General features: G+C 33.2%; 1 protein-coding gene across 1 annotated transcript in view; it reads left to right on the forward strand.

Annotated features, from left to right (window-relative positions):
• The window catches only part of RASA2 (RAS p21 protein activator 2), a 90,726-nt gene that overhangs the window by 47,324 nt on the left and 29,331 nt on the right, over nt 1–14,071 (forward strand). Inside the window, exons 9-14 of the mRNA XM_008586689.1 lie at nt 4,048–4,204; nt 4,565–4,713; nt 5,354–5,468; nt 5,887–5,961; nt 6,653–6,776; nt 9,096–9,202. Coding sequence (XP_008584911.1) covers nt 4,048–4,204; nt 4,565–4,713; nt 5,354–5,468; nt 5,887–5,961; nt 6,653–6,776; nt 9,096–9,202 — 727 coding nt within the window. The remainder of the gene's footprint in view (nt 1–4,047; nt 4,205–4,564; nt 4,714–5,353; nt 5,469–5,886; nt 5,962–6,652; nt 6,777–9,095; nt 9,203–14,071) is intronic.

Here is a 14,071-nt window from a genome sequence, read left to right on the forward strand (position 1 = left end):
CAAACTGCCTTGGTTCAAATCTCATCTCTACCATTAGGAATCTTGTTTAATCTTGTACTTTGTGACTTTGGGCAAGATAAACACAATCTGTTTGCCTATGCTTTCTTTGGCTATAAGATGAGGATAATACTGTAGTATCTAACCACTAAAGTTGTTAAGAGATTGAAATTAGCTAATATAAAGTAAACCACAAGTACAAGTAAACACAAGTATGTTAGTGGGTATAATTCATGCTATCCTTGTTATAGTTATTGCTGCTATCATCACCATTATTCCACATCAATACATGGAGAATTTCTTCATCTTTTTTTTGGCATAGTATTCCATTGTTTGGAATGTTATAAATAAAGAGAACCTTAGTGATAATTTAGTTCAATCTCATCTCAGTGTCAGAGAACTTAATATGTGCAAAACCTTTGTGTAATTTTACAGATTGGTACAATAATTTCCTCCCAATGATCCACAATGTAAAAATGGACATTAAGAAAAGAAAATAGATACAAACATTGTTTCATGATATAATTTTTAATTTGGAAAATAAGATTCAAATAGTAGATAAAGTTAATAAGCACTTTATACATAATTTAAAACTAAATTAATATTTTACTTGAGATGATTTGATTTTTTAGTTTGCTAATTTTAGCATCTTTTGTCCTCAAGAATTTTCTCTTTTTTGTCTCATTTTTTTTTTAAAGATGACCAGTAAGGGGATCTTAACTCTTGACTTGGTGTTGTCAGCACCACACTCACCCAGTGAGCTAACTGGCCATCCCTATATAGGGATCTGAACCTGTGGCCTTGGTGTTATCAGCACCACACTCTCCCAAGTGAGCCACAGGCCAGCCCTTGTCTCATGTTTTTAACATATCTTTTTACTATTTGAATTTAGAAAATTAACAAGTATCCTATCTTTAATAAAAATCTACTGATAATAGTTATCTTTATGGAACCAGAAGCGACATTCACATATTTACTAGAATTGCCTCAGAACAGTTGTTCTCCAGCTTAGGGTAGCATTATGTACTAATAATTGTGGTTTTGGTCTGTCTACCTCAATTTTAATTATACAGACCTATGGTTAACATTTTTTAAATGCTGGTCTTTTTTTTTCTGTTAAGGGGCTGTGAAAACTGTTAACTCGAGAGCATGATTGCTTTTATGCCTCTCTAATTGTGAATGAAAAGAAAAATATGTGCAGAGCAACTGAATGCCACTTTCAGTTAATAATTTCTCTTTATATCTTTGTTTTTTATTCTTTCAAACTGAAATAGATCATTCAAAAACTAAAGAAAATATATGTTACTGTCCCCCCAGTAATTTGGAGGTCAGAGAAATAAAGTTGCCATCTGAGTAAAATTCCTATAGAACAAATCAAAACAGAGTTTGTTTTTGACTGTAGAGTTGGAGTAGAGTGTAAAGATACTGTTTAAGGTGAATGGGTACAGACCCAGAGAGGTAGAGCCGATTATAACTGAGTAAGCAGTAATGCAAGTAATGTTATTCTACCGTGTATGAAAAACACTAGTTAAAATAGAAGGGAAAGATTCATTGACAGTAATAAAAAAGGATCCCAAAGAGGTAGACATGGGCACTGCCCATTCAAGCACAATCAAGCGGAAAGGGGATTCTGGTCCAGAAGCATTACTACTTCATTAGCAAGACTACTGTATTAGCTGAGAGACTCTTAAAACTACTTAAATCTCCTTGTGTGTCTCTGTACTCACCACAGCATCTTCTGATAATTTAACTTTCCAAATAGCTTACCAACAGGTAAAAAATATATATTTTGTTCAAAGTAAGGGATATTGATGAAAACACTACAGTAAGTGGTGATAATTGTTGGAACCAAGTGATGAGTGCATGGGGGCGGTGCTGAGGGTGTTCATTATTACTATTATCACTCTTCTACTTTTGTGAATGAACATTTCCATAATAAAATGTATTGGTTGCTAAAAAATGTGAGTATCTATGCCACTTGACTGTATTTCTTTTTATAAACTTAGTAATTGACATTCTGCTTTAAGTATATCAGGCTCAGCGTTCAGTCATTGCAATTCAAGTTCACTTTTAGATGCACTGATAAAACTAGGTGTCTGAATTTGCAAGGCTGCAGAACATATCCTGGATTGTGAGAAATTGACCAAAGTAATGCCTTTGTCAGGATGCCTGGTGATCAGCCAGCTAGACTTCCGTTAGAGATACTTCTGAGTCACCTTTGCTAACAGGCTTGTTTCCAGTTATTTCATTGGTCATACTTTAAATCACTGTTTCTCAAATCAGAAAGTAGACGTTCTGAATGTTGGTCTTCCAAGACAGGAATTTCTCTTTTGAGGTGGTAGTGACATAATTTCTGTATAATATCTTCTCACTGTATTACTGTCCCTTCATCTTTTAAATTTTGCTTAGTACTCTTTTCAGTTTTTACCATATCTTTATCAAAGCTAATATTATATTAAACACTCTTTCCTTCAATTTTTAAACAAGTTAGTCTATTAGGGGATGCCATAGCTGGTAAATATAAAAATTAAGTATCAAAACTACTGAGTTTGCTTTATAAAAAGCATTCCAGCTAATAAGTGAAGGAGGAATGATATATAAAATTATTACTTTGTTGATTAACAGCTGTAAGCAATGATCATCAATGGCTGCCAATATCACAAAAAGAGAAGCAATCACAAAAGGAGAAACAATTAGTACCTCTTGGTGGAACTGCAGAACACCATCATTGAAATGTTCTTGCTAGAATATCATATCTGAATCTAACTAAGCCTCTAGATCTAACTACCCATATGCACAAAATACAGAGAGGACAAAGGAACATGATAAATGACATCATGGAGGTAGAGACAGAGTTAACACAATCCCAGATGCGGAAAACTACAGCATGTAGTACCTGATTTCTGGGCAAGGGATTGGAGGGCAGAGAAATCTATCAATTAAAAGAGACTTAAGAAAGTTTCACCCACTTATAATCTATGGACCTTATTTGGATTTGAACAAACTGTAGAAAACCATTTATGATAAGTTTGGAAGAATTTGAATACTAACTAGATAATAATGATTATTTAAAAGTAATATGTGAAATTATAAGATACCTGGAAATTGTTTTAAAATAATAATGCAGGAGTGAGATAGGAGAATGAGTGAATGTATGGCTAATAAAAGATTAGTCTTTAGTTGATAATTGCTGAAGCTAGGTGATGGGTAATAGGTGTTTGATATACTCATCTCTTTACTTTTCTATGTATTTTTAAATTTCCATGATAAAAAGTGTGGTTTTTTTTTTTTAATGGTTAGATTTCTGGTTGTGGTTCTACAGACTTCTCTTAATTTCTAAACATTTTTTTCCTTGGATATTTAAAGTTGCCTCTATACAAGAGTACTTTGAAAAGTTTGTGGAAAATGGAATTGAAAGATAATACAATATTTCCATGAAATTCTTGAAGTACCCTTGTATACATTTTTTGCCTTTTACTTACCTGAAAAAATTAATATAAATCTGATTTTTGCAAACAAAAACATTTTCATTATAATGACACTGATACTCCTTTAATAGTATAATAAATCTGTTTATAAACCTTTAATCACTAACTTTTTATAAAATAAGTTCAAATTTTTACATATAGAATTTACTTTAAAATAAGGTCATTTATGCCTTTTAGTATGTCTTATCTATTTCAACTAAGTGCTTCTTTCTTAAATTTAGTTGGTAAAAATTAATTTTTATTAATACAATGAATTTTAAATAAGTTTTATCTTTTATTATTTTTTCTAAATCTTCAAGCTGATCAAATTCATATTTAGCCCCTTTGAGATCTTAATTTTTATATTTTCTTAGATAAAAATCTATTTACAGCTTTTTAGTCCAGTATATAACCAATATTAAGCCTCTGAAGATTAGTAGCCTGCTACTAATGAAGTGTCCTAACCTTATATATACTAAGTTGACTTTTTTGGTTTAGCTTTTTTATAGCTTAGCTGTTTACGTACTTCACTGGCTTGGATGCTCATTGACATTGTATGAAATTGATTGTATTTTTACTATAGGTATTTGCTACAACCAAGAGATAATGGAAACAAGTCATCCAAAACTGATGACCTGGGGTCTCTTCGATTAAATATATGTTATACAGAAGACTACGTCCTTCCTTCAGAGTACTATGGTCCTTTGAAAACATTGCTGCTAAAATCACCAGATGTTCAGGTACTTTAAAAATGTTAAGTATATGATTTAATATGAAAGGGCTAAAATAATTCCTTAATAATGAGGAAAAGACTTTAGAATATCAAGTCTTATTAAAACAGTAAATATAAGAAGAAAATAAAAATAAAAAAAATAAAACGGTAAATATATGTATGTATATTTAATTTAACTGAACCACAGTACTGTGATTTCAATGTGTGCCCTAAATTTCATTTCTGATAAAAATTTAGAAAATTAAATATTATCTATACAACAGCTATCATTAATGAACATATTTGAATTACTTCTACAGGTTAGTGATTGAACACTTAATCATGTTTTCTTGATTTTGTGCTTGTTTTTTACCTTGCTGTATTCTAGCCGATATCTGCCTCAGCTGCTTACATTTTGGGTGAAATATGTCGAGATAAAAATGATGCTGTTTTGCCCCTTGTACGACTGCTGCTGCACCATGATAAACTTGTTCCTTTTGCTACTGCAGTGGCTGAATTAGACTTGAAGGATACACAGTAAGAGTTGTGTTTTATTTGGTGTTTTGTGTTGTTGAAATTGGACCTTAGTTTGCCAAATTGTCTTTGTTGTCTGAATTATTTTGTATTGACCAGCCTTACTGTATAGTAGGCTGAAAAGAACTGCTTAGCAAGTAACAAAAGGCAGTTCCTTAAGTTATCAAACAGTATCCACCATGTAAGGATAACAATTAGTGAAGGATATTTTTTTTTTTTTTTTAATCAGTGGTGAAATTTCCCTTGTTACTAATCTTTGCTTCTTAGCATAACGGTTCACATGTCACAAATAAAACACCAGGGCCGAAGTGTTTTTTTGTTTTGTTTTGTTTTTCCCTTTCCATTATGTAGCACCTTTATATGCATACATGTGACATCATAAAAAGGAATTAAGCGGCTTCTGGTTGCCATCATAGTCTAATGCTTGTTTCATACATAGATATACTCCACTTTTTTGGTTCAACTGATTTTCACATATTTTTGGTAAATAATTTTAGTTAAATATAAAAAACCTAATTGTAGCAAGCTTTTAAATAGATGGTAAAAATACTAAAATTATATAAATGACCAATGTCAAATGTCATATTGGTTTCAAGCCTTTGTTTACTACACTTGGTTTCACCTATTTCTATTTCTATTTCAGAGATGCAAACACAATTTTTAGAGGAAATTCCTTGGCTACCCGATGTCTGGATGAGATGATGAAAATAGTGGGAGGGCACTACCTGAAAGTAACATTAAAACCTATTCTGGATGAGGTACAGAATATATCTCCAGTCATGATAGCTTGTGGCCTATTATAGCATCTCTTTCATCAAATGATCTATTGATATGTCCATGATGTGAATGATATGTCCATTCATGTATTACTGAAAGTGTAAGACTGAACACTGTAGATGTAGACTTTCGGCGGACTTTTACTCAAAGAACACATTTTAGTGTAATCTTTGTTATGGGATTTCCATTTTAGCAAGAGTTTCAAATATACAGGAAATACTTTTTGATATAATTCTTTAGGAAAATTATATATATTGTACGTTTCCTCTGGATGAGGGTTTTAAACTCCATTACAGTTTTAATTTTTACAATTAACTTTTATCATCCAGAAAACAGTAGTTATTTTAATTCTGTCAAATTACTTAGGAAAGAACATTAAATAAAAACTTTATTTTCCAGATATGTGAATCCTCCAAATCCTGTGAAATTGATCCTATTAAATTGAAAGAGGGGGATAATGTGGAAAATAATAAGGTAAATCCTTGTTAGGTTTCTGTTGCATTAAAATTGGTCTTAATGGTGTACCTATCTCCCACATATGTTTTAATAATGCTCTATGGAGGAAAGCAGTGCTGTTTATTCTTTACATAAGCCTTTACTATTAGCAGCATTTCCTAGGACCAGTTTTTATACTGTTTCCTCAGTGGTTTCACTTTATTTTTATTCCACATTGTCTCTTTTTGACTCTACTAACAATAGTGGATTTAGGCTGTATCTAGTTGCAACCCCCATTCTGGCCATTCCTTTCTTTGGAGTCAACCTCCTCAGATTAAGTGGCGCAGTGGCTTGATCAATTGATACTTTTAGTTGCCTCTGGGAAAACAATGATTGTGTTAGGTTATAGTTTTCATTGCACTGGATAACAGTGACACAATATCCTTGTGCCTGCATATCCAAGTTATTTCCCTGATTTCCCTTTGGAGCATTCTATTCTCTGTTGCTTCTTGTGATATTTATTCTTACATTCACCTCTTATGTCTAGCAAGTCTGAATTTAATTTATTAAATTAAGCTGTACTTATAAATGAGAAGGAAAGCAGGGCTTTAGAAGAGTAGGTAGTGACTGTCTAATAAATCTCGTTTTCATTACATTTTTTTTTTCGTAAAGACTATTGAAGATATGTGAAAATCAGAATCTTAATGTTTTACCTTTTTAAATCCTGCAGGAGAATCTGCGCTACTATGTAGACAAGTTATTCAGTACAATTGTAAAATCAAGTATGAGCTGCCCCACCGTAATGTGTGATATCTTTTATTCTCTAAGGCAAATGGCTACTCACAGATTTCCTAGTAAGTGCCTTGTTTTACTAAAACATGCCATTTCTTTTTCTATATTTGATCCTCTGTAGATATTGTGTATTTGGTTTGTGAAATGTTTAAGGTTTACACAGGCTTTAGTTCTTCAAAATGGAACTAGCATTTTTGTATGACATCTGGTTTATTTTTCTTTTAATCTCAAAACGTATATTCCATTTTATTTTAATGCAATAGCAACCTTATACAAAGAGCAAATCAGAATCATCCTTAGTTTTAAGAAAGGCAAAAATTTAGAACTATAACATTATGTAAGTAAACATTTGTGCCAGATGCTTATGAGATTGTTAAATATAATTAAACAAAAGTATTTTTGTTATTTGTACCAACTCTTTCCCAGTTGCATTCATTCAAATGGTGAGAGTCTCTAGTTCCATACAATTGACTGTGTTTGACAGTTTGAGAATGCTAAAGTTTTGATGATGAGAAGTTTTTACAGAAATGGCTTTAAACATTAGAAAAAACATCTCTATTGCAACATACATAAAATTTTGAGGTACATATATCCGTAACTGACATGCTTTAATTTTGCAAAAGTAGCTGTGTCAAAGTTTTGCTTGGAAACATTTCATAAAATTGAGTTGCTATCTGTGACTGTCAGTACTTGGAATTATTCTAATTATAATGCATCTCTGATGAGTAAATAAACTTGCTATAGCTGTCTTTCCAGATCTGCTTATAATGCAGGATAGGAGGAGGTAAGGCAGCCACTTAAATTATCAGTCTTACCTAGCTGTGTGAAGCTATATGTTTATTTCTAAAACCATCTGAAGAAATTTTGCTATATTATCATGGTCTTTCAAGTGTGTGCCCACATGTTTGCAGTTATCTGCCCCTCTGATAAATTTACCCAGTACTAAAGTTGTGGGGCTGTGTTGTCTAACTAACATGTAGATAAATTCAGATCTAGATGTCTTTGCTAATTATAGTAAAGACACAAACAGTTAACTTTAAGTATACTAAATCTAGTCTTCATAACAAAAATAAGGAGAGCAGAGACATTAAAATATGGAAAGATGAAGTACTGATTGAAAATATTTTTTGAAATAGTGAGTTAGATTATAATAACCACTTTGACTACTTAGTGAGTGAACAGGCACAGTGTTAGCTTGCATTGTCTCCTACTCTCATCTTCACAACACCCCATGAGGTAGGTGCTACTCCCATTGGGTAAATAATGAAACAGGTTTAGAGAAGCTGAATAACTTTACCAAGGTCCATGACATGGCCATCGGGCAAGCAGTGTCTCAAGCCTGTGCATGGCCTACTCCAAAGCACGGGCTATTAATCACTGTACTCTGCACTACACAGTGATCTTGACCTCAAATCTGTGTTAGCTGTTTAATTCTTGTTTATATAAATATCTAAAACACACTTTAAGATTTTTTTTTTATAAATTCAAACGTGTCTCCTTAACTATCTTTTTGTTGGCTTAAATATTAAGATGTATTCATATCCTCAGTAGACTATAGTAGTGATCATTTTATTACCATAAAATATTTTCATATTCTCTCATTTGTTCTTATTACTTTGGGAGCACAGGGGCAGAGGGAGGCAGGCAGCAGGTGGGAAGCCAGTATTATTAAGGAACAAGAAATTAAATGACTTGTCAGTGGTTAACTATTGAATGGCTTATAAGAGTTAAAACTCAAACCAAACCCAGAGATTCTTTCCCTCACCACCTGCTTCTCTACCATCTGATTGATTGTTGGGTTAAGTCCAGACTGAAATGAAAGCTGTAGGTGAGTGATCCAAGCCACAGGTAGGCTTCAGTTCCCCTGCATTTTTCATATGGAATATTGATAGCTTTTTTAAAGTAAAAATTTCTGCCTAATCATTTTTATTGCACAGCCTTTGATATTATCAAGATTTTTAGGGGAAAATTGAAACAGTAACCTAAAGCTGAAAGCAAGCTGATATCCTAGCATTAAGGGATTCAGTGTTACCACTAGGTAGTGCTAGATACTACTTTCATTTTTGTTGTAATTTCAGGAGTCTCTTCTTGCAGATGAGGAAAGACGTATTTTCCAAATTAAAATATTTCTGAAAACCTAGTGGCTTTGCCTTTCATTTTCTTTATTATTTCTTATTTCTTTCAGGTTTTTTTAGTCACAGGGTTTTTTCTTTTAATTTAGTCATAATCATTACTATCATTTCATCAACTCAGTCCTTAGTAGTCAAATTATATTGCCCTTCTATTTAGTTTACATGTTTTCTCAGTATTTTTTACTTTATCATCTTTGTTTTCTAATTCAGTGTTTTTGTGCATGACATTTCACCATTTTTTTCCTGCAGATGACCCTCATGTTCAATATTCTGCAGTGAGCAGCTTTGTATTTCTTCGTTTCTTTGCTGTAGCCGTAGTATCACCTCATACGTTTCATTTGCGACCTCATCATCCAGTAAGTGTTTGTTCTTCTAAAAGCTTTATTCCATTTTCATTTATTTTTCTTAAAATGAAGAAAAGATAAAATAAGTCAGTTTTACTTGGCTATTTTTTTGACAGCTGATACTTAAATTTACTTTGCATTTTTCTTGGCAATTTTAGTCTTTCAGATAAGGCTGAAAATTTTATTTTGTTATTGTTAAAAGATATTACACAAAAGTAATAAAATGTTAATAATTGTTGAAGCTTGATGATGAGTACAGAAGGGATTCTACATATTTTTCCTTCTGCTGTTGTATATATAAATTTCCATAATACAAATATATTTTTTTCCTTTAGTTACAGGTTTAGTTTTGGTTGATTTATTTGTTTTAACAGAACCTGCTTTCCTGATCTATTAAAATAACTAATCTTTTAGAAATTTTAAAATCTCACAGAAATTTGAAGAGGATAATTTCTGAAAGGTGTAGGAACTTTTATTGGAACATAATTATTTAGTATCTCCATATTTTTACTTTTTATTCATCCCGGGTGATAGTGTAAATATGAGATTTAAATTTTTTTAAAGCATATAACCTTTTTGTTCTGAAGCCTATTTAATTACCTAAATTTAAATCTCCACTGCATGGATTTACATGTTTATTTCTTAATATTTTAAGCTTTTTATTATTTGTGTTATATTTGTTTCCTTCTCATACAGTGTATTTTTGCTGATTCTTAAAACTTTTATGTTCGAGATATTTTAGAATCTTATCTAATTGCTTATAATTGCTAATTTGTATAGCAAATAATAGTAGTAGCCAACATTTATTTAGTGCTTAGTTTGTACTAGTGCTTAGTATGTGCTACTGCTTGTTCTAACTGCTTTACATTTTTTAACTCATTTAGTCTTCCTAGTAACCCTATGAGATAAATACTATCTTCATACCCATTTACAGATAAGGAAATCACAACACAATAACTTCTCCAAGCTTGCACAACTAACAAATTACGATTTAACCTTACTCAATTTGAACTGGATTAAACAGAGATTAGATAGATTGGATTAAACTCAGTCAGTCTTCACAGTCTGTGAATTTAACTCTGTTCCTCTGACCTCTTAGGCAGATAGATGTTCAAGTACCTGTAATGTATCGAACACTGTGCTCAGCATTGGAGACTCAGTGAGGAGTAAGGTACTTTCTGCCCTTAGGAAACTCACTGTCATGTGGAGTTGCTAATTGAATAATATAGAGTAGGAAAGACACATGGTTTGGGAGTTAAATTGGGTTTGAATGCCCACTTATCCTCCTGAAAGCTGCCTGACATTGGCCAGTCATTTAACTTTGTGAGAATTGAGTAGAACCATGTCACAGTGGCAGCAATACACCCTTTCTTGCCAAGGGACAAATGGTCTATGAGTAGCCACAGCAAAGAGTAGGCCATTGTCCTTTTGTTCAGAGGGCTGTCCTTTCTATGGCTAGTTACCAAAGCTGTACAGAATTCTGGGGCAATGAAAGCTTGGTAGCAGTGTTCTGAGACACAACACAACTCCTACCTCTGAACTTGTGACTTGTGCCTTGTATTCAGACTTAGATTTGCATATTCTTTAAACAGATGTCTAAATAAAATCTTTCTAACCACAAATTATATTTTAGGTCACTGTTTTCCAATCAGTATGCCAGAAGAACTGCTTCAAAACTGTCATATAATTTTATTGTTTGATTTTATCTCTACTTTTATCCCTACTTTTTAAGAACCTTTCCATCTAATTGGGGAAATAGGTCAAATACATAAGATAAATAATCTAGATCTACTGTAAATCTAAAACTAGCACCTGATAAGTACCAAGTAAGGAGTATAGATAGTTCATAGCATAGAAACTGAGATCAGGGAATGATCCCAGTGACCTGGGGGTGTTGACCTTGTCAAGACCAGTATTGGAAGGTAACAGAGGAGTTGGGGAGGAGAACTTACTAGAGCTCGTTGAATTTTACATTTAGGAGTTATTGAATTTTGAGAAACCAATTTTAGTAATGTAGAAGAGAAGAAAATCAGATTGTAGGAGATTAAAGAATAAGTAGAAAAAAGGCAGTTTTGCCCAGGAAATATATCAAAAGCGAGCTTGCTCCGCTGCTGAGAGGCATGGGTAAATTCAAGCATCACGTGTGCACACACATACATGAATGAATATTTTTTTTAAATGCTAATTTTAAAATACTTGTTATGCTAATATTGATATGATATTCCACTCTTTTGAGTAGGTTTTTTTTTTAAATTTTATTTTGTCGATATACAATGTGGTTGATTATTGTGTCCCATTACCAAAACCTCCCTCCCTCCTCCCTCTCCCCCCTCCCACCCACTAATGTCCTTTCTGTTTGCTTGTTGTGTCAACTTCAAGTGAGTAGTTTTTATTTTTTTAACTTTTTATTTTGCTATAGTTTTAAGCTTACAGAAAAGTTGCAATGGTAGTACAAAGAACTCTCAAGTAATGTTTACTCTATTTCACAAATTGCCTGTGATTTTGCCTGTTTGCTCCAGCGTTCTGTTTGTCTCTGTCTCTGTTTCCTTCTCTTTATGTGGGTGTTTTTTTCTGAACCATTTGAGAGTAAGTTGTAGACATTACCTCTTTTACAATGAAATAGGTCGTTGTATGTTGCCTAGGAACAAAGACTTTCTCTTTTATATCCACAGTACAATGATCAAAATCAAGACGTTTAACATTGATACCTCTTTTAAGAAGTTTTATAGTGTGAAAAAAAGTATTGGACCATCCTTCTCATTATATCTCCCATTCTCTCATTGGTAGCCCTCCCATGACCCGGACATGACCCTACTGTAACTCTGGTTTATGTGCCTCTTTTATGTGTGCCTGTAGTATCCTGTAGCCCTTTCTGTCATGGCATTTATCATACTATTTTATAATTATCGGTTTATAATCTCTGCATGTGGACTGTCAATACCTTAAGAGCAAAGCTGGGTCTTTTTCAGGTTTGTATATCCCAAGCTCATGGCAGTTTCTATGACAAGTAGATGCTCAGTAAGTGTTTGATAAATGAAAGATGGTAGCTTAGAGAAGGAGTTTGTCAAATGATGAATCTTCCTAAATGGGAAAACCTAGTATGGCAGAGGGGAAGAGGGAGAAATTAAAGAGAAAAGGGAGTTACTAATGCCAGATCAATATCCTAGAGGTTCAGAAAGAGTGTCTTTAAAGGAAAAAGTAATGGGGTTAACCTTGGAAAAAAGAACAACTGCTCCTTTGAATTATTATGGTGAACCATATGAAATTGTTATCTTTTTAATAGATCAAAAATAGTCAAATAATGGCAATTTCATATGATTCAACCTAATATAAGGGATAAAAAGCTAGGATATGTGAATGTACACCAGGTTATTTTGAAGTGAGAAATTCAACATTTCAGTTGAATTTAATAAATGTTATATAGCATCTACTAAGTGCCAGTGCCAGGCTGAGTACTAGGTGCCAGATGACTAAGGTCCTGGTCATCCATGAAAGGTCACTATAAAAAAATTCTGGTGGAAAGGGAAAATTTTAGTACAGCTTATATAGAGAGTACATCAGGGAATCAACAGTAGCTGAATGACATGATTGTCAAATAGCAGTGAGGGTCATGTTCATGTAAACAAACCTCTGATGTGCAGAAATTATATAAAATGTGCCTTGTTCTAGGGGCCGGCCCGGTGGCGCACTGCTACAGTGCGCCACTTGGGAAGCGCGGTGGCGCTCCCACCTAGGGTTCGGATCCCACATACAGACTGGCCGCTCACTGGATGAGCCAGGTGCGGGAGCAACACTGAGGGTTGCGATCCGTTGCCGGGCACGAAAAAAGACAAAAAAAAAAAAAAAAAAAAGGAAAATGTGCCTTGTTCCCTTTTGTTAGCTAAGGGAAGTAATGACTTAAACTGCTGAATTTAAAACCACATTTGAATGGGGAGGTCTTGGTGGAATTTGCTTCATATTCAGTTTATCAGCACATCTTTAGGAATTTTAATCTCTTAAAGTCAGAGAATTACAGGGACCTTTTATGGATATAATGGAATCCTGGATTTTAGCTAAAATATTTTCTGAATAACATTAATTTAGACATATACTTTTTCATAAGTATATCATAATGATCATGTTTCAGATATTCCTTCTTTTCCAGATTGCCTTACATTCTGGTGGTCTCTTCCCCTTCATATTCACTGCCTGTTTTCAGTGTTGGGGGTACTAAAATGTTAAAGAATGTGAGCCAAAAACTAAACTAGAGCTTTTCTGTATCTAAATTTTCCTGAGTATGTCTTTCGTTGGAAGATACTTGAATCCCTAAAACAAAAACAGCCTATGTCCTATTAGGGGAGTTGGTTACGTAGATGTATGGATTGGTAAAAATTCAGCAGGCTATACATTTAAGACCTGTTCATTTCACTATATGTAAATTACACCTCAATTGAAAAAAGGAGAGAGAGCAAGGACTCATGAGGGAATACTGTTTAGTCAATTTTATTTAAATTTACTTCTTACAGGTAGACAGGCCTAAAAAACACCTTGGATAATAGATCTATATAGTTACCCTTTGGTAAGATCTTGTATGAAGTGGGTGACTTCCATGGTGAAAAAAGTTGATTGCAGAAGCCATATAAATTATTGAATATGCCTAGAGGTGGTTGAGCACAGGAAATCTGGAAGCTGCCCTTTTAAGTTATAAGGTAGAAAAAAGTGGATGCCTTTGACATTCCAAAAGTGAATATAATTTGTCAAGTAATCCAAGGTGCCATACTATACAAAACAACTTACATATAATCTTGATTAAATTATGGCTTTCAAAAGTAACACATTATTAAATATAATTACTTTGGGAGAAATTGTCAATTACATGCGGCTCCTTTAGTCTCTTAATTA

Source organism: Galeopterus variegatus, unplaced genomic scaffold (genome assembly GCF_000696425.1).
Source record: "Galeopterus variegatus unplaced genomic scaffold, G_variegatus-3.0.2 Scaffold111, whole genome shotgun sequence".
Lineage (NCBI taxonomy): Eukaryota > Metazoa > Chordata > Mammalia > Dermoptera > Cynocephalidae > Galeopterus > Galeopterus variegatus.